Source organism: Temnothorax longispinosus, chromosome 1, assembly GCF_030848805.1.
Source record: "Temnothorax longispinosus isolate EJ_2023e chromosome 1, Tlon_JGU_v1, whole genome shotgun sequence".
NCBI classification, from domain to species: domain Eukaryota; kingdom Metazoa; phylum Arthropoda; class Insecta; order Hymenoptera; family Formicidae; genus Temnothorax; species Temnothorax longispinosus.
Window position 1 is genome coordinate 21,388,217 of NC_092358.1, and position 25,115 is coordinate 21,413,331.

At 34.3% G+C, this 25,115-nt stretch overlaps 2 protein-coding genes and 1 long non-coding RNA gene across 13 annotated transcripts in view; all 3 read left to right on the forward strand.

Moving 5' to 3' along the window:
- LOC139816916 (phospholipid scramblase 2) overlaps positions 1-18,655 on the forward strand; it is a 29,869-nt gene extending 11,214 nt beyond the window's left edge. For 8 of the 10 annotated variants that reach the window (XM_071784749.1, XM_071784745.1, XM_071784753.1 and 5 more), the window contains 5 exons: positions 14,404-14,499; positions 16,209-16,405; positions 17,374-17,529; positions 17,792-17,953; positions 18,213-18,655. In XM_071784749.1, the coding sequence (XP_071640850.1) occupies positions 14,404-14,499; positions 16,209-16,405; positions 17,374-17,529; positions 17,792-17,953; positions 18,213-18,248 (647 nt within the window). In that variant the 3' untranslated portion in view covers positions 18,249-18,655. Of the gene's footprint in view, positions 1-10,024; positions 10,124-10,618; positions 10,819-11,650; positions 11,789-12,037; positions 12,209-12,468; positions 12,839-13,787; positions 14,201-14,403; positions 14,500-16,208; positions 16,406-17,373; positions 17,530-17,791; positions 17,954-18,212 lie in introns of those variants that run through there. The other 2 variants (XM_071784783.1, XM_071784778.1) reach the window with 2 other exon arrangements.
- On the forward strand, positions 78-4,235 carry LOC139816959 (uncharacterized). Of its 2 annotated transcripts, none has more exons than XR_011733116.1 (3): positions 78-3,309; positions 3,392-3,625; positions 4,098-4,235. It is a non-coding gene; the product is annotated as an uncharacterized lncRNA (long non-coding RNA). The 2 variants fall into 2 exon arrangements; XR_011733117.1 differs by having other exon boundaries at positions 78-3,305.
- A 780-nt stretch (positions 18,656-19,435) lies between the features above and the next one.
- LOC139813981 (phospholipid scramblase 2-like) lies at positions 19,436-24,141 on the forward strand. Its single transcript, XM_071779946.1, has 5 exons — positions 19,436-19,445; positions 20,588-20,680; positions 21,899-22,116; positions 23,688-23,852; positions 24,112-24,141. The coding sequence occupies exons 1-5, from the start codon at positions 19,436-19,438 to the stop codon at positions 24,139-24,141; spliced, it is 516 nt and encodes a 171-aa protein (XP_071636047.1).
- Positions 24,142-25,115: the final 974 nt, after the last annotated feature.

Sequence of the window (25,115 nt, forward strand, 5' to 3'; positions counted from 1 at the left end):
GTAAGCGACAGAATAAAAATCCACTTAACTCTCGCTAATATTTAGGGTCAACCACGGCGGCGGCGGTTAATTCGGCCTGATTACCGCGTTTCTCTGCTCTTTTCTCATCGCCTCGAATCTAGATGAAGAGGAAGAAAATTTAGTTGACCCGGCAATTCTTCGGGGGCAGCTGCGTTCACGAGGTTCACTTATTGTTAGCGGGATTAGCATTTCCCGGCGCCTCTTTTAGATCCGCTAAAATCAGCTAGCATAGATAAAGTCACGTTAGAGGAAAATAATATCGAGGCACATTAGTTATCCATGGCAATTGGCGCTGATCTAAGTTTGCGTCATCGTCGAGCAATTTCTCTGCTATTATAAGAAACAGAGAAGATAACGTTAAATCTAACTCGTAAGTTTTCCATTGTATATGAGCATTTTTGCTTGCTCCTTCGAACTACGTTTTGTCGCTACGAAGCGCGAAATTGCGAGGCAGTTTTATTATCGCCAGCTGTTGAACCCACATCTGTCTAATTCATTCACGATGTTTTTTGCACGAATAGAGAGAATATTATTTTAAACAGATGCTATTCGTACAATAAGATTAGTGTTCGCGTCTCTCAATATGTATGCATTTAATACAAAAATTGCTCTATATCTTATGTCTTATGTCGTGTTTAAGAGATATAATTTAATTCTAATTATATTTAAATCTGTCTCCCCCTCCTCTCCCTCCTCTTTCTCGTATGTAAGAAGATCAACGGCTAAAATACGAGCAAAACAAGTATGTTGGTTTAAAATAAGAACTAGTTTACTTACAACAGTATATTAAAAACAATTGAACTGTACTTGTTTTTAATATACCATTGTAAATAAACTAGTTTTTGTTTTAAACCAACATCCTTATTTTGCTCGTATTTTAATCTTCTTACAGAGCTTAACTTATAACGAGCTATTTGAATTCTCTATTAATTTATATATTTAATATATCTTCACTTTATCAATTTGATATTATATAAAATTAAGGGGTAACGCCACTCTAGAGTCCCAAAAAAAGCTAATTTTTGATAATTTTTTTCAGAAATACAATAATCATAAATGAAAATCGGTTTAATTCTATTTATTATCTATATATTAAAGTATAAAAAAAATTTTTTATTAATTATTTATTGCCAAAATGGCGGCACCAGAGCCATTGCTCCAAAGTGCCTTTTTGCGGAAGGCGTCCAACGGGCGGAATCGAAGCTTCTATAATTTCTGAGCTGGAACAACAATTCAAAGATTTTTGAAAAATATGTAAGTTTTTCTATAGAAGTACCTAGGGGAATTGCGAAATATTTTTTGTAAGAATGGTGCATGTGTTGGAAAAAAGTGCTTCATTTTTCGCTAAAAAATGTCGCACAAAATTGTTTATAAAAAAAGTTTTGTTCAACTTATCGCAAAATCCCTAGGTACTTCTAAAGATAATGTTATTGTAAAGTTTCACTCAAAATTTCAAGTCAATCGGATAAAAGGTGTTCGAGTTCTGATTCCGCCCGACTTTAAAAAAGCAATTTCGAGAAAAACGCGTTTAAAGTTTCAGTTTCACCATTCACAGATGTGAACGCGGCGGCAGACGGATTACGAAAAAGGGATAATAGAGATTTTTCCGAGCTTTGAAACCAAGTTTACCTTATTTCTAAGACCTTAAAGCATCGTTTAATAAAAAAAAAATCGATTTTTTGAAAATTCTAGAGTGGTTTTACCCCTTAATATCTCTATCTTTATATGTGTATTCATGTATACAATTTGTACATAATTACAAAATATTCCAAATTATAAAGATATTGAATATATAATTATTAAACTGGAGAGAGAAGAGGTTTCGAATATAATTAGAATTAAATCGTAATTATTATTTCTAATTGATCGTATAACGTTGACCTAAAGACGCTATTAGCACGGAACACGTCTGTTCCATGATCGTGCCGCTTAATTGCGATAGGCACGGTCGGAGGACATTCGTGACCCTCCACATCCAACGATCATAATCCAAATATTGCCCCTATCGCGCGTAATTGCGGCTCACCACGAGAAATTCGAGCTCTGTGTATATCCTATCGTGTCTCGATCGTGTGCAATCTATGCAGAAGGACGATTCACGGACGGTATATGTCCCATGGCCAGTTGCTCACCGGGAGCGACGATTAGTATAAAGTAGATAATGACCGTCCACGGTGGTTGTCACGTATCATCGTCATCCAGACAGTCGTATACAATGTTATCATTCGTGTTTGTACGATGACGACGGACTTTTCGGTCGTTGCGATCGGCAACATCGTGTTTCCATTCGGCGTGTTGTTGCTCTCCGAGATAAAAAGATTATTCTGCCGTGTATTTGACTCGTGAAATGTTCTGATAAGCACCGACAGCCACAGTGCGATCACTCGAGTCTATCAGTGTATTGTTTGCCTTTTACCTGGTTAGTAGTGATAAGACGAAAAGGGAAAAAAGTGGAAAAATGGAAGAAAAAAGGAGAAAGGAGAAGAAGGAGGATTGAAATCGGATTCAGAATTGTATAAATAAAGTGTATAAATAAAAAACAGAAGATAAAAAAAAGGAATTTTTGAAGAGGCATGTAAAAGAAACAGGAAGTGAGATATACTGAATCCACAGAAATGGTCAACAGATCGAATTGTTAAAATTCTTTTGGTGGACAAGTTTGGTGAACAATGGTGAACAAATTCTCGACTTGAATAATTTCCGCCTTTTTTGATGAATATCTCTTGGAATTCTCTTAATTGAGAAAATATTAACATTAGATTGTGAATTTTTTGCAATATTAATTTCCTCGACGTGAAAAACAAGTATGTATATACCACTAGATGCGACATAGCTTTGATATATCGCATTGTTTTTCATATTTATCTCTTAAGCGATAAATGAAAAAAAGGGAGAAAAATCCGAGCCGGGAGAAACGAGGATACTCGCGGAAAAAGTTTTATCTCCCTCGTCTCGAGGAGGGTGGAGAACGTTAGCAAAGCAATTGCGACAACTTGCGAACGCTGCTGGCAAACGTCTCGGATCGACGCAGCAGTAATTTTCGTGAGATTAACAATCGTGATAAATGATGGATGAGAGTGATAAGAATTTCGAAAAGAGCCGAGTTCAAGGGTGAATTTAGAATTTTAGGATCCTCGGAACAGCGACGAAAGTTTTAGGCAGAAATTTGGAAAGTGGCAAGAACTTCAAGGAAAAGTTTCTGAAGCTATTTGGATTGGAACAGTGAATTTTGAGCATTCTCTCAGTTCAGATAATTATCTGCCTTTAATCTTTGATTGCATAATGTCTGTAAATATCCCTATAAGATTGTGATGATAATTGTGGAGTACGCGATAGTGGAGTTACAGCGATAAAGGCACTTTAATTTCAGTCCCAGACGTTGACACGAACGTGTGACGCTTTATAAAAGCGCGATCTACGAATAATATCGAAACATGCGGCGTTCTACGCGTGCAACGGAATCAGAGTACTTTGAAACTTCGTGGACAGTCAAGCTGGACCAGATACGTAGACGGCTGAGAACACTCTTCCAAAGTACGTTGGCGCGTTATTACAAGTCCAAGAGGAAAGGGTACATCAGATTTCTGACAGAGGAGGAACAGAGGTACAGAATACTTTCCGCGAACATGTATTTCGTGATAGTCGTTGTTACGAAGCATATCATCTGTGTATCATATCTGCATCGTTGCTTCAATCAATAAGGATTTATTTTATTTGTTGAATTTAAAAGTGGAATTTATATTATGTGGTTAAAAAAAATCGATATAGATTTATAAAACTATAAAATATATGCGTCATTTATATAATATCTTATTTTTTGTGACGCGCTGTTAGGATATTAATTTAATAAAAGGAATAATCGTAAATGAAAGGGGCCAATGTACTTAACGATTTTGTAAACTTATATCAATTTTCCTTTCTTAATCGATCATTCTTTTTATCAGGATCATATAAACGTTTACATTCCGCTATATATATGTATAGATTTTAAAGAATGTATACTATCATTTACATGAGCAATAAATAGCGCGTCGAATTAACATCGCTTATCGAATATTGCTCTTTTCTGCTTTCAGGTGGCTGGTCGCCGCAGAGTATGACATATCCACCCGGCTTGGAATACCTTATGGGCCTTGATTATCTTTTCGTGAACCAGAAAATTGAGTTGCTTCAAGGTGAGCACCCGACTTTGTGTCGAGAGATATAAATATAACACTGCTCTTCTCTTGAGACCGCGCGCGAATATATGTATTCCAGATCCGCGAAGCTCGAGCGTGTGATTTACGATTACTCCCTGAGTTAGCGGAGCTACGTTTACTCTTCGCGATAGCCTCCTCATATATTTGTATTATGATAAACGCATAATTTTCTACGTAACCGTATAATTACAAGATTATTATAATTAATATGAAATTATAATCTCATGATATATAATCGCATTTTCTATTTTATATCACGATAAATATTCACAGAATTACGATTTGATAATTGCGCAGTGGATACCTATAATAACTTTTTTATGACTTAATGAAGACATTAGATCGGATGATATTGAGTATTTCGGCAATCGGATTTTTATACTTTATTTAGTGTATCTTACATGTACATTTACTTTTTCCTGTAGAACCCTATGTCTGGTATCATTTGGGATTAGTGTTGGGGGTTACATGGGGCTGTTAATTAGCTGCATTGTGTAGTATTTTCGGGTTTCTGTGCTTTTCTTCCGTGTTGGAGGGTTGGAGCCTCTCCAAAACACCACTAGTAAGGCTTTTTGCTTTTTGTTTGTGACCTGAAATTATTGAGTGTCGGGTGACGGCTTTCGCTGTTGTTTTGTTTGTTGTTCTTCTTCTGCTTTCTGTGTTATGTTAGTGTTCTCTTTTTTTGAATTTTTGTGCAATGCTGTTGCTTTTTTTTATTTTTCGTTAAGAGTTGTTCTTTTTCTCTTATATTTTAAGAGCAGATCTGTCGTTCTTATTCTTATCCAATATGACTGTACCAGGTCTCTGAGACTTATTTATATCTAAATATTGTGTTGTGTTGTTGGTCGGTTGGTATTTGTGGTTTGGTGTCGGTTTTGTTGTTTTGCGAGGGGCAACTGACACAAAAAGCATCGAAGAGTTCTTCGCATGGATCTCGCCCTTCAGAGTAGCGACGGGCGGCGCGTTTTCCTTTCTGATCACGGTATGGGGGTGCAGAAGGGTAGTCATTCGTTGATATTCCCGTCGGTAGCTCTATATGTAGTCTAGCATGGATGCTTCGAGATTTATTGGGAATTTCTTTTTTAAGAGACAGAGCAATATGTCATCTCATTGCCAGGACAATGACGGGAAATGGAGAATATTTTAATGTAGTGAGTAAAGATTAGAAAAAGTAAATAAAAAGAATGAGAGCAATGGGGATATTTGGTCTTGCTTAATTGAGGAGCAGTAATCTACAATAATGTAAGAAATGCGGTGAGTAGAACATTGTAACATTCAGACTGCCGAGGGAAAGTCAAAGGGTCTTAGTGCGTGTTTTGAGAGTTTACTGAGGGATGCGGCTGACCAGTGCGAGTGGATAGTGTGATCAATGTTATCTCCTGAGGTCCACTAATTCTTGTAGCCTGCGAAGTGGAAGTGTGTGTAGTAGACCCGCTGGGTGGTGCCAGATTGTGTTAGGGTTAAGGAACTGCCCCGAGTTTTTTGTATGATATATGTTAAACAGATGGATTAGCCCTGAGGCCCTCGTTTCAATGTCTGATTGAAAAAAACACCTAGTCCTCTATCTGAATGCTCATACTTGCTTTCTCCCATATCGACCACCCGACGAAGACAATAGATCAGGAGGGCAGTAATCACAAGGCGGGGCGATGCTGATACCTGTGGCTTGGACGGCTAGTGCCCATTAGGCGGGTTCCACTCTTGTATTTGCTATGGGGCGTGGACGGCGACCAAAGGTGCGCACCGGGCAACCACGGGCAAGGTGACTTTGCGACGAAGGGGCCCGCTGTCGGGGAAGGCTAATCGAGTTGTGGGAGGAGCGTGTAGGAAAAGATGGGAGGGAGGGGGCTGGAGGGTAATGTCTAAGAAAGAAGGAAACTTTGAATGTCGAAATAGGGGTGAATGGTCGAATTTGTCTGCTCACACGGTATGCGCGTGGGAATTGGAGTGGTGGAAAGGTGAACAGGACTCGAGGGTGGGGGGGGACGTTGGGGGGAAATAGAAGGGTCCGGTGACGACGGGTGCTGGGGAGAACAAAGCGGAGAGAGGGAGACAGGGGGGGGGGGGGAAGGAAGGAGAACTAGAGGGGAGGACCGGATGACTGAAGGGTTGGGTCAGAGGGGGATGAAGGGAGGCCGTGAACTACTCATGGGCAAGCATGACGCAAGAGTGAGTCGTGGGCGACTGCAGAGTGTGATGGTCGGGACGCAGCTGGGCCAGCAGGGGATGAGAAAGGGCCACTCTGCGTCTGGGTGGACTGTATTTGCACGGATTACAACAGTTCTATGCTTGCTTGAGCCAAGCTAGTTATGGCTCACTGAGTTAGATGTACAAGTAGCGGCATCATTCGATCATTGTAGTTATCCGAGAGGTCAAGTGCTACTATGGGGGGGGCTGGATTGTGGTGAGTGGTGGTGGTCGAGACATAAGGGGGGGCGGAGGTTTTCGGGGGGAAGATTTGTTAAAGTGTCGTGGGATACAAAACTAAGAAGAAATGATGGTGGGACAAGGAGATAGATAATCAAACGGTCAATGGACTAGTGCTATGTTGTGCGGAAAAACGTGACGGCAAGTCAGTCCCAATCACAATCCGGAAGTCCACGCCGAAAAACTCGCATGCAGATGCAAAACTGAGGAGTGCGGGGGGCGGTCTATGGGAGAGGTGTGTCCCGGTTGCGTAGGGCAGCTCTAATTAACGTGTCCCCGCCACCAAGTAACCGGACGCTAACCGGTCTAATAGGACAGAAAAGAGAGAACAAGCCCGAGGGACAAAAAATACGCGAAAACCAAATGAAAAAAGATTCACAAAAAGAAATAAACGAGGGGGAAGATGAAAGACGCAGAGCAGAGTGGTAAGGTTGAAGAAAAGGGAAAGGAAGAAAGACAAAAGCTAAAGCCATAGAGAAAATAGGTTGAGGGAATGCAAGAAAGGACGGAAGCGAATTTTGAGACGGCTGTAGGGCGACAAAACCGAATCAGGGTCGCCAAGTGTAAAAAACAAACATGCGCGAGAGCAGCGGGGATACTCCAGGATGATTCGTATGGAGGACGGAGTGTGACAGAACACCGGGATCACAGCAACCACCGCACCTTCGGGGTAACTGCGCACGATCGTCCCATATCCTCTACCACACAGCACCCCAATCTCCCCGGAACGAGAGTCCTCTGCCGCGCGGCGGCGGATCTCGTGCGGCGCGCCGATGATCAAAGAATCCATGCTCCCCGCTATCCCCGCCGAGGACGAGAGCGAATGCGTCGAGGAAACCCCTTCAGCGAAAGCATTTTTAACTAGGAGGGCAATGAAAACGAAACACACACACAAAACCCGATACACAACTCAGGAGTGCTGGAGAATTAGGAACAAGTGTCCGCGGAACGACAAGGATCAAAGACACAGGGGTAATAACGGGGAAGATCACGGGAGAGGGGTAGAAGACAACGAGCAAGGAACTAACGATCAAGGAGACGTACAGGGGCGTACATCCCACGATAGGGGGGCTAGCCGCGTCATTGCAGGAGAGGCAGCGCAAGACCGCGAAGTAGGAAACACATGCAGGGCCACAAAAGTATTGACGCGAGCGGCAGCGAGGGAGCTGACGAAGGCCGCCCAAAATCATAGAACGAACAAGAATAAGATAAAGATCCGTCAGTACACAACTACAACAATGAAACAAGTTGATTGTTATGCATCAGCATCGAGCCGCTCGGCAAAATGGCTATATAAAAACATTGTGATAACATACATAAATAATAGCGAATTGCGTATTACAACTAGCCTGTTGTCCCACTAATTTTGTAATGTGGACGTAGATCAAGCGGATTGTAAAAAATGAAGTGAAGGTAATACCAAATCTTTTCATGTTACGACAAGAGCTAATGGTTTTTAAGCCTTGGAACGCAACTTCTCCAGATTTGGTGACTCTCTAATCTGGTATCAGTGACTAATGATTCCTGGGTGACACTAATAGACTGGGCGTAGTCATACTAGCAGAGGATTCCCGATTGGGAAGAGTAGGCCACACGCAATAAGAAAATTTTGCGTATTTGTAGACGATACTAAAGTGGTCATAGACAAGGGGCGAAATACACTTAGGTGCCCAAAATAGAGCCGAATTTGCCGGATTGGTTTGGCGCCAGAAATACCGGGCGAGTAAGATGCGGGTGCGTATGTCTATAAAAAAAATTTTTATATAAAAAACTAACTTTTATAGCAAGTTGCATGCACGAAGTTTGATTTGAAAAACAATATTTTCTTATAAAGAAATGTTATAGAACTGTCGGGGACTTTCCGATTTTCTATTTTGTTCTTTTTTTATAACAAAGATAGTAGATAAGTTTTGAGGCAAAATTCTAACTTTTTTTTCAAGTTTTAATTTCGTGAATTTTTATAAATTAAAAAATCTCTCCGACAGTTCGCAACTACAATATTTCTTTACAATAAAATATGGTTGTTTTTTATATCAAATTGACCTACAGTGCAAAATCATGCAGACACTGGAACCATGTATTGGTGTACGCAACTTCTTGTTACCATTTTTTATAAAAAAAAAAAAAAAAACAATTGTTTTATAGACATACACTCACAAATATATAACAAATAAAATTAAAAAACCGTATCGAATACTATGTATTTACTGAGAAAAAAGTTTCCGAAAATAGGAAATTTTTTGCGCACGACATAGGTGCCTCTTTAATAAAATGTTTATTATAAATCTTTGTATACATGTTTTTAAATAATAAAATATAATCTTTAGCATAAGTATATCCATACTAATTATATTAATAATAAATGTGCTTTTTATATGTTAATAATATATTAATAATAAATATGCTTTTTACATATTTAATAATCACGTTGAAATTCATTACGTTTATGTCTATTTTTTAAATGGTTTTTTACACGACCACCTTTTATCGTTAATATTCTTTTAATTAATAATAAATTTACCATTAACATAACATGGTAATATGGTAACAGAATAACGTAAAAAGTCACGATTTTAAAAAATGAACTTTTCTTAATGGAATATCCTTAACGAAGCTTTGTATATCTGTATAATACGTTGCTTTAATCGTTTAATCAATAATTAGGCTTGATTTTATTATTCGAATTTACAAGTGGGATTTATATTACGTATTCAAAAAAAAATCGATATAGATTTATGAAACTATAAAATATATTATATGCCTCATTTATATAATAATATTTTCTTCTATGTGGTGCACTGTTAGGATATTAATCCTTTTTTAAAGGCCACTATTTCTAACGTCTGTTAACTTCTAACCGACCGTTAACTTTTTAGAATAGCCAATAGTAGTTGGTTATTTTGAAAGTTAACGGTCGATTAAAATTTAACAGACATTAGAAATAGTGGTCCTAAAAGGGCATGGAAAGTCCATTGTTCTGTTTTCCGCGATGCTGATTGCTTGTCTCGAAACTTGATCTCGATCTTGATGCGAGTCGCGGCTGCCGCTGACGATTGCGTTTTCACAATTTGTGTGTAAGAGAGTTAGGCAAGTAAATCTATTTTGAATATAATGTGCTATTTAATCAGAAGCGCTCTTAGTTTAATAAAAAGAATAATCGAATATGATACGGTCAATATATAATTTAACGAGTTTGTAAATTTATATCAATTTTCCTTTTTAATCGATTATTCTTTTTATCAAGATTATATAAATATTTACATTCCGCTTATAGATATATAGAGTTTAATGAATTTATACTATATATATAGTTACATGAACAATAAAACACGTTGAATTAACATTGTTTATCGAATATTGCTCTTATCTGCTTTCAGATGACTCCTCGCCACCGAGTATAACATGTCCACCTGGCTTGGAATATCTTCTGAGCCTTGATTGTCTTCTCGTAAACCAAAAAAATATGGAGGTTGACGGTGAGCACTCGATTTTGCCAAGAGATATAAAAATATAACACTGCTCTTCTCTTAAGACCGCACGTGAATATATGTAATTCCAGATCCACAAAGCTCGAGTGTATTGATTTATTACGATTACTCCCTGGAGTAATCACGAAACCAACATTTACTCCGCGCAATAGTCTCATTATTTGTATTATGATAAACGCATAATTTCGTATATAACCGTATAATTACAAGATTATTATATTTAATATAAAATTATAATTTCATTATACATATAATCGCATTTTCTATTTTATATTATGACAAATATACAAAGAATTACGATTTGATAATTGCACAGTGCATATATTACTTAATAACTTTCTTATCACTTTAATGAATACGATATAATTTTATATATCTAAACTTATTCTTATTTAATTACTATATTACATTACATATTGCGTTACTGTTAAGTACTATTATAAATTTTGTATGTGCTTTAACACTACGTTATCTTTTTTTTAGGATGGCAAACTAGAAGGAACAAGTATGGTATTACGGATAATAACGGCGAGAGGGTGTTTTACATAGAGCAGGAATTGCGAACCTACTGGGGAACCTGCCTGCGAAAGTATAATTCATTTCACGAATACATCACTTATGACAGAAATCAACAAGAGACTCTTCGTTTGGTTCAACCCTTCATGACATGCTGTTCTCTGCCGGTAGTTTTTGTCATTAGAATTTATTTAGTGTATTTGTTATGGCTATGCTATGTGAAACATATTAAAAACTAGCAAAGAGATATCGCCCATCGTTGTATTCTTCGAGGAATTTAATTTTAAATTTCATTCTTAAATACAGAAAAATCAATAAGTTGTTCATGACAATTAACTTTTAAAAAAGTATTAACTTTTAAACGCAATAAAAATTAAACATGTAATTGCTAAATAATTTTATTCAAGCTTGTTTCACACATACCTTTAATTATATAAAAATTTTAACATTAAATACAACTGTGGAATAAATCCTTACGTACGTATATGTGAACAAATGTTAGGCCGGGTCCAGACTTGTATCAGGTCACCGTATCGTATCATGATATTTTCTTATCAAAATACCAACATACGGATATATTAGTTATATAATGATACGATTGATACGCCAAGGCTTTGTTTTCAATTCGTATTCGTATCCCATATCTTACAGATTGAAAACAAGGCCTTGGCATATATATCATTATAATCAACATATCCGTATTTTATAAGAAAATATCATGATACGATATGGTGATCTGATACAAGTCTATACCCGGCATAAGATTTGTTCTCATATACGTACGTAACGATTTATTCCACAGTCCTATTTAATGTTAGAATTTTAATAAAATTAAAGGTAGGTGTGAGATGAATTCGAATAAAATTACTTAGCAATTACATGTTGCTCTTATTTGCTTTCAGGTAACAGCTCGGCCTTAGATAGTCGATAAATTTTACTTTTTAAGTTTAATTATAACCAGATTTGATTAGCAGATGACTGAAGTTTTATTGTTCGCAGGTTTTACAAGTGTATTCCGGAAGTACTTTACTGGGCAGCGTTACTCAAGAGTGGGGTTTTTGGCAACGGAAGTTTTATATTCGCGACGCATCCGATCAGGAAGTATTGATGATAAAAGGATCACAATTTGACCTTAAGGTATCGCAACATTCCATATCTTACAAAATGTATGTCACTTATATATGATATTTAATTATCATCATTATCATTATTATTATTAAATATCATATTAACATTTTTTGAATTGTTTTTCTTAACATTAATTTCGAGTTTTCGGAAGATTTTTGAAAGTAAAATACAGAACTGAGAATAAGTGATAATGAATAATATAATGTCACAAACTTGGCGTATATATTCATAATTGCTCGTCAATGATCAAATCCGCAGATCAAATCTCTGGATGAAAAGTATGACATCGGCATGATTCAAAAGCATTGGAGAGGTTTTTCTCAAGAAATGTTCAACCAGTTCCACGTTTCGGATAAATATGGCATTAACTTTCCGCGCGATCTCGATGTAAAAATAAAGGCCGTACTGCTGGGAGCAACTATTCTAATAGTGAGTATCGCGAAAATACTATAAACAATCGCTTATTTAAGAAAAGAGATACGAAAAAGAAAAAATGGAAAAAAATATTACTGCGAAAAAGGAATATTTTATTTCCAATATTAATATCAGTGTAGTGTTAACTGATTTTGACTGATTTTAATTAAGAAATTAAAGTCAAATTGCGAAGAAATATTTCTAATAAATATTAGTATGAATACAGTTTAATTTTTAGTATACAATATGTTGACTTATATCTTTTAATATTTTAGGACTTCCTGTTTTTCGCGAGGCGGAGAAGCAGATAAGTCAATCTGTCTCAATAAAAAAAAAGACAGAAGCGATTTAATTGTCTATGTCGGCTTTATATGTCCATCAAAAATATTTTGTTATATATCAAATACTTCGAAAGATTTTTAACTATGGAAGGCAACGCAAACGAAGACGAGCGCTGAGTATGTACATATACTCAGGGTGATATCTTCCCAGTCGACATAATTTTGTTACTGCCTATATAACTTGGGAGTAATCCTTTTTATAACAGATATATTGTAATATTTATATTACAGTTACTTATATCTATTGCTTCCTGTTATGTAAAATAAATGTACGAGTGCTACATATTATACATTTATACAATAAGTATGCGGACAATTTATTGCATATCCCCGTAGGGTTCGCAATCTACTACCAATACTATCCTTCTCCTCTCACTTTAACCCTTTGGACCAACGGTTTAACGTCTCTTTCCGAAAGACGGAGCCCAGTTTTCTCCGCACAAGGGCCTCAATCTTGCACGGAGGGGCGCAGCTTTCGGAAAAAAATTCCACGGCTCTATAGTGGACTCGAATCTGGTTCCTCAGATTACGAGTCTGGCGCTCTAACCACTAGACCACACTGCCGCCCTTACAATAAGTATGTGATGTTTTAATATATAGTCAATATGTAGTGTGTTATTATAGCAACATGACTTAAATATATTATAATATTCAAATGGGTCCAAAAATTAAAATTCAGTATGAAGAATAGGGCACGGAAAGTCGTAACAGGATGTTCGTGTTTTATTATATTTAATAGACAGATATTATTCCCACCATAGTAAACTGCGCGCCGACAAATTGTCAGACTTGAAACATAATTCTGGTTAAAGTAGTAAAATTCTCCCCCCCCCTCCCCAATTAAATCATTACGATTTAATTTATAATGCTAAGGATTTAAAAACTATAAAGAAATTGACTGGCCATTAATGAAATATATTCTTAACGAAGCATTCTGTATGTATGTGTCATACTTGCTTTAATCACAAAATAAGGATTAATTTTATTACTTGAATTTACAAGTGAAATTTATATTATGCGGTTAAAAAAACGATACGGATTTGATATGCATCATCCATATAATGATATCTTCTTCTATGTGACTCGCTGTTAGGATATTAATTTAATAAAAAGAAATAATCGTCAATTGTTAGAAACTCGTCACCGTAGCGGAACGCATGATCAGATTTCGCCGAATTCCTTATCAAATATGCGAGCATATCAAGCGCGAGTCTGCCTTGATTCAAAACAGCTATTTTATCGCCTGGCTGCAAAGACGAGCCGATGATTACGCTTCGATGACGCGTTTCGAGCGCGGAAACCTCGCCATTCCTCGGCCGCGGCCGGGAAATCAGTGACTCAGTGAGCTCACGGAAGCTACGAGAGCGACACGCTGAGTGAGAAAATATCAGAGCAATCCGAGATTGTAAATTGAAGGGGTAGCTTCAAGGTTCAGAGCGAAAGGCGTCAAATCGCCAAATTCGCGAGTGCAATAAAATCAGTGAAATCCATTAACGACTATCCGTCTTTATTATTTATGTTTTTCCTATCTATTATTTATGACTTTCCTCTCCTTGTATTTGCGGAGTGACTCCGGCCGTTATATCGTGTCCCGACGTGCCGAGCCTCGACGCGTACTGATGAGCGGACCGGCAATATACTGATTCGAACATAAATGATACGTACGGTCAGTGTATTTAATGATTTTGTAAAATATCATTTTTTCTTTTTAAACAATTATTTTTTTAATCACAAATTATATAAATATAATTTACATTCCGCTTATACATATAGATAGATATTAAAGAATGTATACTATCATTTACATGTGCAATAAATAGCGCGTCGGATTATCATCGCTTATCGAATATTGCTTTTATCTGCTTCCAGGTGACTGCCCGCAACCGAGTATGATATGTCCACTTGGCTTGGAATACCTTATGTGCCTCGATTATCTTTTCGTGGACCAGAAAAAGCTGTTTGAAGGTGAGCACTCGACTTTGCCAAGAGATATTAGGGTAGACTGAGACGAATCGGATCAATATAAGCTTTAAGACAGTTTTCGTTAGTGTTTTGTTCCAAATGAGCTGTTTTAACGTACCATTTACCTCCGTGCGTTTCCTCCGCACCGGAAACAACAGACAACAGCTCTGTATTGCGGATAATTTAGTGTCAGAGTCGACAATATAAGCTTTTAGACAGTTTTCGTTAGTGTTTTGTTTCAAATGAGCTGTTTTAACGTATAACCAATTACCTCTGTGCGTTTTCTCCGCACCGGAAATAATAGACAACAGCTCTGTATTGTGTGTAATTTAGTGTCAGTCCATAATAGAAGCGTAGGAGATCGTGAGTAAACGAAGAAATTTTGGCGCTAATGTAAAATCGCGATCCCAATTTTGTGACCTTGTAACGAAAAGTTATATTGAAACTTGTGCAAATTATAATAATTTTTACAGTGTATGTTTGCTAAATTAGTCTAGTAAGTAGTTTAAATAATATTATTAAGATAGTTTGGAGAAAACGAATGTACTTTATGAAGTCGACATACGGGATTAATCGGATCATCTTTTTCGGGATGATTTGGATCATGAAAATTATCGACATTTTATAGCTATTGCAACAAAAGTGTGTTTTTTTTTCGATACCTAGATAGTTTGCACATACAAATCGTAAATCAACTAATGAGTCATGGTCTCAATAAGGAACAAAATGAACGAAGCTATGCAGAAAGTAAAGTCTGGAAAAATGACTTTGCGTTGAGTTGTTGATTGCTGTAAGGTTTCAGGACTGGCATTGCATCTACTGTAATGAAAAATTCAGCCATCCATTTGTCGAAGGTCCGTATTTATAGTCCGTTTTTATATTTCAAGAACTTAAGTAATATCTTAAGTAATGTCTTAAGATGCTAATACGGCAAATCTAAGATCTGACTATGAATACCGCCCGAAGACTGGATTCAGTGCAACATAAAGGTGAAGAATAGTGTCACGAGAACTGTGCTAATAGAAAGGGTAAAAAAGGACCATTTTACTTTCAAATTCTGTGTTAAATAAATCATTTTTGTCTAATATAAGTAGTTTATTTCAAAGAGTTTGTTAATTTTCTAAGAGTAATGTTTTTATTTTCAATGCAAGTAATTTATTTCAAAGAATATATGTTGATTTATTTTTATTTCTTTTGGACCTAAACTGGTGATTTTCTTCGCCCCCTATTTCGGGGCGAATCGGATAATCCTCTTTTTTCTCACGCATAATTTTGTACGTAACCGTATAATTAATTACAAGATTATTATAATTAATATGAAATTATAATCTCATTATGCACAATCGTATTTTCTATTTTATATTATGACAAATATCCACTGAATTACGATTTGATAATTGGGCGGTAGATATATACCTAATAACTTTATTCTTATCACTTAATGAATATAATTTTAACGATATAATTTTATATATCTAATCTTATTTTTATTTATTTACTATATTACATTACATATTACGTTACTGTTACTAACTAAAACACTATTGTACGCTCCGCGCGTACTTGGCGCGAGACACTATCGTGTCTCTTGAAAACTTTATTCTTATCACTTAATAAATACGATATAATTTTATATATATCTAATCTTATTTTTATTTATTATATATTATTATACATTTTGCTTTTTAACACTACACGTTATCTTTTTTTAGGATGGACTAGGAGGGACAAGTTTCTTATTACGGATAACAGAGGCGAGCAGGTGTTTTATATAGAGCAGGAATTGCGAACCTGCTGGAGATTCTGCCTGGGACAGTATAATTCATTATACGAATACAGCGCTTACGACAGAAATCAACAAGAGATTCTTCATATGGTTCGACCCTTCGCCAAATGCTGCCAATTGCCGGTAGTTTTATCATTAGAGTTTATTCAATGCATTTGTTAGGATTATCTCTATACGAAATATCTTAGAAACTAAAAAAGAAATATCTTCCATTTGTTGCATTCTTTGAGAGAATTTTAAATTTCTTTCTTAAATAGAAAAAAATTAATAAGTTCGCTATTTTTCATGACAATTAACGTCCAAAAATCTTGTAATATTTAATAATGTATTTAGTAAACTTTAGAATTCAGGTTAAAAATGAAAATGATAAGTTTAATTTACAATTTAATATTTAAATTTATCAGCAAGCTTAATTCTGAATAAATTTAAAATTCTGAAGTAAGAAAAATTCTAAAAATAATAATTCAAAATAAATTCTTCTTTTTTGACTAAGTTATTATTCATAATAATGAATTTTTTATTAAATATATAGCAATGAAACTTAAAGTTTATAGATAATCTTTTTTTAAATTTATTTTAATTTACAATTTTATACTAAATTACAAGAAAATAAGAAAAATGATATTGGAAATAACAACAAGCCTAAAAACGAGATGAGGACTGCTGTCTTGTATCGTGTCTACCAAAGTTTCTTCACATGTGCAAGCCATCTGTTAAGTTTACCTTTTGACAAAACTTTGAAATAAACGTTGAAAGATCCGATCAATACACTCTAAATAGAAATGACAATGTCGATTTCCTATTTAGCATGTATTTCGACAAATAATGTATTTATTTATTTACTTATATGGCGTATGTCTAAAAGGATATAGAACGCAATAAAAATTAAACATGTAATTGCTAAATAATTGGAATCGAATTCGTCTCGTAACTTATTTTATTAAAATTCCAATATTAAATACGACTGCGAAATAAATCTTTACGTACATATATATGAGAACAAATCTTAGATTATCGATAAATTTTATTTTTTAAGTTTAATTATAATCATAGATTTGATTAGCATATGACAGAAGTTTTTTTTTTCGCAGACTTTAGAAGTCCATTTCGGAGGTACTCTATTGGGCAGCGTTACTCAAGAGTGGAGTTTTCTGCGAGCAAAGTTTTATATTCGCGATGCATTCGGCCAGCCCGTATTAATGATAAAAGGACCATCTGCTGTTTTATGTAGTGACTCATTTTTTGAGGTATTCCAATTTAACATTCCATATCTTACAAAATTTATGCCACTTATGATATTTAATTATCATCATCATCATTATTATTACATATCATATTAACATTTTTTAAATTATTTTTCTTAAAATTAATTTCGAGTTTTTGGAAGATTTTTGAAAGTAAAATACAAAACTTAAGAATAAATGATAATAAATAATATGATATTACAAACTTGGCATATGTTCCGTAAAAAGGATTTTTAGCATTGTTCGTTAATAATTAAATCCGCAGGTCAAATCTGTGGATGAGCAGCACATCGTCGGTATGATTCGAAGGCATTGGAGAGGCTTTTCTGAAGAGATGTTCAACTTTACGGATAAATTCGGCATTAACTTTCCGCGCGATCTCGACGTGAAAATAAAAGCCGTACTGCTAGGAGCGACTATTCTAATAGTGAGTATCGTGAAAATACTATAAACAATTGCTTATTTAAGAAAAGAGATACGAAAAAGAATAGGATAGAAAGGAAATATTGCTGCGAAAAAAGAATATTTTATTTCCAATATTAATATCAGCGTAGTTAATGATTTTGACTGATTTTAATTAAGAAATTAAAGTTAAATTGCGAAAAAATATTTCTAATAAATATTAGTATGAATACAGTTTAAGTTTTAATATATGATATGTTGACTTATATCTTTTAATGTTTTAGGACTGCTTGTATTTTGGAAAAAATCAAAATAGATAAGTCAATCTGTTGCAATAAAAAAAAAAGCGATTCGTCTATGTTAGCTTTATATGTCCATCAAAAATATTTTGTTACGTATTAAATACTTCGAAAGATTTTTAACTATGGAATGCAACGTAAATGAAGGCGAGCGCTGAGTACACATACTTACACAGGGTGATATCTTCCCAGTCGACATAATTTGTTACTGTCTATATAACTTGGGAGTAATCCTTTTTATAACAGATATATCGTAATACTTATATTACAGTTACTTATATCTATTGATTTCTGTTATGTAAAATAAATGTACGAGTGCTACATATTACACATTTATACAACAAGTATGTGATGTTTTAATATATAATCATCAATATGCAGTGTGTTATTATGACAACATGACTTAAATATATTATATTATGCAGCAACTGTACTGTTTGTATTATATCTATGTTATATACACCCAGTCTAGATATGTACCATGCATTAACATAACATGATGATATGATAACAGGATAACATAAAAAAATCACGATCTTAAAAAATAAGCTTCTCTTAATGAAATATATTTTTAACAAAGCATTCTGTATGTATGTGTCACACTTGCTTTAATCACAAAATAAGGATTAATTTTATTATTCGAATTTACAAGTGAAATTTATATTATACGGTTAAAAAATCGATACGGATTTATAAAACCATAAAAGATATGCATCATTCATATAATGGTATTTTCTTCTATGTGACTCGCTGTTATTAATTTATATTAATAACAGGATATTAATTTAATAAAAAGAATAATCGCAAATTGTTAGACGCTCGTCACCGTAGCTGCGGAACGCATGATCGGATTTCGCCGAACTCCTTATCAAATATGCGAGCATATCGAGCGCGAGTCTGCCTTGATTCAAAATAGGGGAGACCGGGGCTATTCGTGACACTGCTGAAATTTTGTCGCGGGCCTAACTTTAAAATGCTTGCTGCTAGAAACCCGTAATATCAATCACAGATGTTTCTTAGTGTCCTCTAGGTACCAACGAAATGGCATTTGCGTGTCAACCATTTTTCTCTCTCAGTGACAGAAAGTTTGATTTCAAGTGCTCAAAGTAAATTTTTTCAAATCCCAAAAATTTATTTTCTCGCCGAATAAAATAATAAGAGATCCGAAACGGTAAGTTGTATTCAGTCACTCGACTTCACTAAGCATAATGCATATGAGTAGATTTTATGGTATTCTTTCTTATCTGTAAGTCACGGATCATGAATAAGAAAAAATCACGCCGGGGCATTTCGTGACACGAGCAATCGGGGCAACCAAAAACGCCACGAATAAGCGTTCAAAGGAAAAACCAATTCGCAGGGGCCGTGGACGCCTTCGAGAAGTGATTTCCCGAAATCGAATGTGAGCAATGAAAGCAATTAATGGAACAAGCGTTACATTTTTCCTCAATTTTTTATACATATAATATATAAATTCTGACAAATAAAGGCTTTTTCAAAGTATAAAGTAGATAAAAATTGCAAAAACGAAAAAAATCTATATAGTTTGTTTAATCAGAGAAAGTGTTACGCATTATCCCATAGTTTGTCACGGTCACGAATTACCCCGGCTTCGGGGCCGGGGTAATTCGTGACACATGACACAGCGATACATTTCTTGATATATTTCGAGACTCGTGAGAGAAAAACCTACATATTTTTTTTCTTTTAAACTAGAGAGATGGACAATTACATCGGACTAATAAAAATTTTTTAAACATTTATACGATGCGAGAAAAAAAATTGTAACAAAAATGTGTCACGAATAGCCCCGGTCTCCCCTAGCTATTTTATCGCCTGTTGCAAAAAAGAGCCGATGATTACGCTTTGATGACGCGTTTTGAGCGCGGAAACCGTTCCTCGGCCGCGGCCGGGAAATCAGTGACTCATTGTCAGTAAGCCCACGGAAGCTACGAGAGACACGCTGAGCGAGAAAATATCAGAGCAATCCGAGATTTAAATTGAAGCGGTAGTTCCAAGGTTCAGAGCGAAAGGCGTCAAATCGCCAAGTTCGCGAATGCAATAAAGTGAATGAAATCCACCAACGACTATCCGTCTTATTATTTATGACTTTCTTCTCCTTGTTTTTGCGGAGCGACTCTGGCCGTCATATCGTGCCCCGAGCCGGCAATACTGATTCGAACATAAATAATACGGTCAATGTATTTAATGATTTTGTAAAATATCAATTTTCCTTTTTAAACAATTATTTTTTTTTATCAAGATTATATAATAAAGAATGTATACTATCATTTACATGTGCATTAAATAGCGCGTCGAATTATCATCGCTTATCGAATATTGCTTTTATCTGCTTTCAGGTGACTGCGCGTCACCGAGTACGATATGTCCACCTGGCTTGGAATACCTTATGGGCCTCGATTATCTTTTCGTGGAAAATGAGTTGTTTGAAGGTGAGCACTCGACTTTGCTAAGAGATTAAGTATAATATTGCTCTTCTTGAGACCGCGCGCGAATATATGTAATTCCAGAATATTCCAGATCCGCGAAGCTCGAGTGTGATTTTACGATTACTTCCTGAGTAAATAACGAAGCCACGTTTACTGCGCGCGGTATAATAGTCTTATCATTTGTGTTATGATAAACGCATACACTGAGAGCCGAAAAGCAGTAATGGTCTCTGAATTTTCGTTTATTCTCAACTTTTAATCTCAATACGCAGATGCTTACTTAAAAAAAAAGTAATGTCTACTGAAAAACACATTAATATCTAAAGATTAAGACTGTAAGCGATACTGTCTGAAAGAAATAATAGAAAAGAAATAATTACTGAGAAGTTCCATTATTTATTCAATCATGTGCGATTCTGTAACCATTACTTTTGGCTCTCCATATTCGTTCTATCGCGCGAGTTCAGAGCAGTTTAGAGAGATATATGAGATTCCATAATAGTTATTGTAGAATAGATTGTTAGCTCAGCGTTAGCGTATATTAGGCTCTGTTATTCTGGAATCTTAGGTTCGAATCCCGTTTCCTGTCACTGTGGTTTCAATAATTGTAACACAGTGCGTAATTTTAATTAATAAAATAGAATATATGCGGAACCACGAATACAAATTAAACTATAAAAATATTAGAAAAAAATAAAAACTATTTGAAAATAAAAAAAAAATTCTTTTTGTTTTTTCGTTAAAATATTGCACCGGAATCATTACTGGTCTTTATCGTAATGATTACTGTGAAATCCGTACTGGTTACTGGGAGAATGTTTACTGTAGTAGTGCGTAATTGTTACTGTAAGAAAGATTAAAAGTTGAGAGTGAGCAAAAATACAGGAATTATTACTGTTTTTCGGCTCTCAGTGTAATTTTGTACGTAATAGTATAATTACAAGATTATTATAATTAATATAAAATTATAATCTCATTATACACAATCGTATTTTCTATTTTATATTATGACAAATATTTACTGAATTACGATTTGATAATTGCGCGGTAGATACCTATATAATAACTTTATTCTTATCACTTAATAAATACGATATAATTTTATGTATCTAATCTCATTTTTATTTTTTTACTATATTACATTACACATATTACGTTACTGTTACTAACTAAAACACTATTATACATTTTGCTTTTTAACACTACGTTATCTTTTTTTAGGATGGCAAACTGAAATGAGGGACAAGTTTCTTATTACGGATAATAGAGGCAAACAGGTGTTTTACATAGAGCAGGAATTACGAAACTATATAACCTGCTGGGGATTCTGCCTGGGACAGTATAATTCATTATACGATTACGAATACAGCGCTTACGATAGAAATCAACAAGAGATTCTTCATATGGTTCGACCCTTCGCCAAATGCTGCCAATTGCCGGTAGTTTTATCATTAGAATTTATTCAATGCATTTGTTAGGACTATCTCTATACGAAATATCTTAGAAACTAAAAAAGAAATATCTTCCATTTGTTGCATTCTTTGAGAATTTTAAATTTCTTTCTTAAATAGAAAAAAATTAATAAGTTCGCTATTTTTCATGACAATTAACGTTTAAAAATCTTATAATATTTAATTAGTAAACTTTAGAATTCAGATTAAAAATGAAATTTATAAGGCTGGTATTCATAGTCGGTTCTTATATTTAAGACCGTTTTAAGTACGATCTTAAGATATTATGGACCATTCACAAAGCCGTATTATATATATAATATATATATAGCACCTTAAGACATTACTTAAGACGGTCTTGAAATAAGAACCGACTATAAATACCGGCCTAAGTTTAGTTTGCAATTTAATATTTAAATTTATTAGTAAACTTAATTCTGAATAAATTTAAAATTCCGAAGTAAGAAAAATTCTAAAAATAATAATTTAAAGTAAATTTTTTTCTTTTGACTGAGTTATTAATGTTATTATTATTCATAACAATAAATTTTTTATTAAATATATAGCAATGGAACTTAAAGTTTATAGATAATCTCTTTTTAAATTTATTTTAAATTACAATTTTATACTAAATTGCAAGAAAATAAGAAAAATGATATTGGAAATAACAAGTCTAAAAACGAGATGAGGACTGCTGTCTTGTATCGTGTCTACCAAAGTTTCTTCACATGTGCAAGCCATCTGTCAAGTTTACCTTTTAACGAAACTTTGAAAGAAACGTTGAAAGATCCGATTAATACACTCTAAACAGAAATGACAATGTCGATTTCCTATTTAGCATGTACTTCGGCAAATAATGTATTTATTTTTTTACTTATGGCGTATGTCTAGAAGGATATAAAACGCAATAAAAATTAAACATGTAATTGCTAAATAATTGGAATCGAATTCGTCTCGTAACTTATTTTATTAAAATTCCAATATTAAATACGACTGTGAAATAAATCCTTACGTACGTAATGAGGACAAATCTTAGATTATCGATAAATTTTATTTTTTAAGTTTAATTATAACCATAGATTTGATTAGCATATGACAGAAGTTTTTTTTCGCAGACTTGAGAAGTGCATTTCGGAGGTACTCTATTGGGCAGCGTTACTGAAGAGTCGGGTTTTCTGCGACTAAAGTTTTATATTCGCGATGCATCTGGCCAGCCAGTATTGATGATAAAAGGACCATCTCCTTTTTTATGTAGTGGCTTAATTTTTGAGGTATTGCAACATTCCATACCTTATAAAATGTATGCCACTCATAATATTTAATTATCATCATCATCATTATTATTATTATTATTTTATGTATCATATTAACATTTTTTAAATTGTTTTTCAGCATTTTTTCTTAAAATTAATTTCGAGTTTTCGGAAAACTTTTGAAAGTAAAATACAAAACTTAGGAATAAAATGAATAAATGATAATGAATAATATGATATTACAAACTTGACATATGTTCCGTAAAAAGGATTTTTAGCATTGTTCGTTAATAATTAAATCCGCAGGTCAAATCTGTGGATGAGCAGCACGTCGTCGGTATGATTCGAAGGCATTGGAGAGGCTTTTCTCAAGAGATATTCAACTTTTCGGGTACAAAATTCGGCATTAACTTTCCGCGCGATCTCGACGTGAAAATAAAAGCCGTACTGCTAGGAGCGACTATTCTAATAGTGAGTATCGTGAAAATACTGTAAACAATTGGTTATTTAAGAAAAAAGATACGAAAAAGAAAAAGATGGAAAGAAATATTGCTGCGAAAAAGGAATATTTTATTTCCAATATTAATATCAGCGTAGTTAATTGATTTTGACTGATTTCAATTAAGAAATTAAAGTCAAATTGCGAAGAAATATTTCTAATAAATATTAGTATAAATACAGTTTAATTTTTAATATATAATATGTTGACTTATGTCTTTTAATGTTTTAGGACTGCTTGTATTTCGGAAAGGAGAAATAGTCGAAATAGATAATTCAATCTGTTTCAGTTTAAAATAAAAAACAAAAGCGATTTGTCTATGTTAGCTTTATATGTCCATCAAAAATATTTTGTTACGTATCAAATACGTCGAAAGATTTTTAACTATAAAATAATGCAACGTAAATGAAGGCAAGCGCCGTGTATGTACATATTATATTGAGGATGGTATATCTTATTAATTATGTATTGTAAGATAACTTACAATTATATAGTATAGACGATTACCTCATTTTTTAGTAGTTTTATGAATAAGCTTTATTATTTTTATATATAACTAAACTGTATTCGAGTATACTTACAGTTGCGCTTACATCAGCTTACATTCGCGTAGATGTAATCGAACTGTCGTGTCTATTGCAGAGTTTGATTTCAAAGACCTTCGTATTTTATTATCAACAATAATCTGTTTATCTAAATTGTTACTCATTAATGCAATGTATTTATCTTCCTAGGCCGTTTCCCAAATATCGTATAACATAATAAATAATATAAATTCCCTTCATATACATACATACACACAGTTATATGAAAGATAATAGTTACGATACGTATGAAGACTGGACTCTTCGTTTGCTGAATATAAATTGTATAAATAATTTCGGAATTTCGTTAATTACAAAGTGTTATTTTTATATCACGTATCTTAAATATGTGATACATGTATATATATGACCCACCCTTAAATGTAAATGAAAATCGCCATACGGCATCCAAAAATTGAGTTTTCGAGGAAAATTTTGAGATCTTGCAAAGCATTTTATCTTCAAAAATAAAATGTGCAGAGGGGTGGCTATTTTGAGAAAGAATGCCCCATATATATATATATATTATAAAATAGCCACCCCTCTGCATATTTTATTTTTGAAGATAAAATGCTTTGCAAGATCTCAAAATTTTCGTCGAAAACTCAATTTTTGGATGCCGTATGACGATTTTCATTTACATTCAAGGGT

Bases quoted from the DNA above. Each gene is read 5' to 3' on its own strand.
- LOC139813981 (XM_071779946.1), top strand. The intron at 20,681-21,898 runs GTGAGCACTCGA...ATCTTTTTTTAG, and splicing joins GGAAAATGAGTTGTTTGAAG to GATGGCAAACTGAAATGAGG. The intron at 23,853-24,111 runs GTGAGTATCGTG...TTAATGTTTTAG, and splicing joins TAGGAGCGACTATTCTAATA to GACTGCTTGTATTTCGGAAA.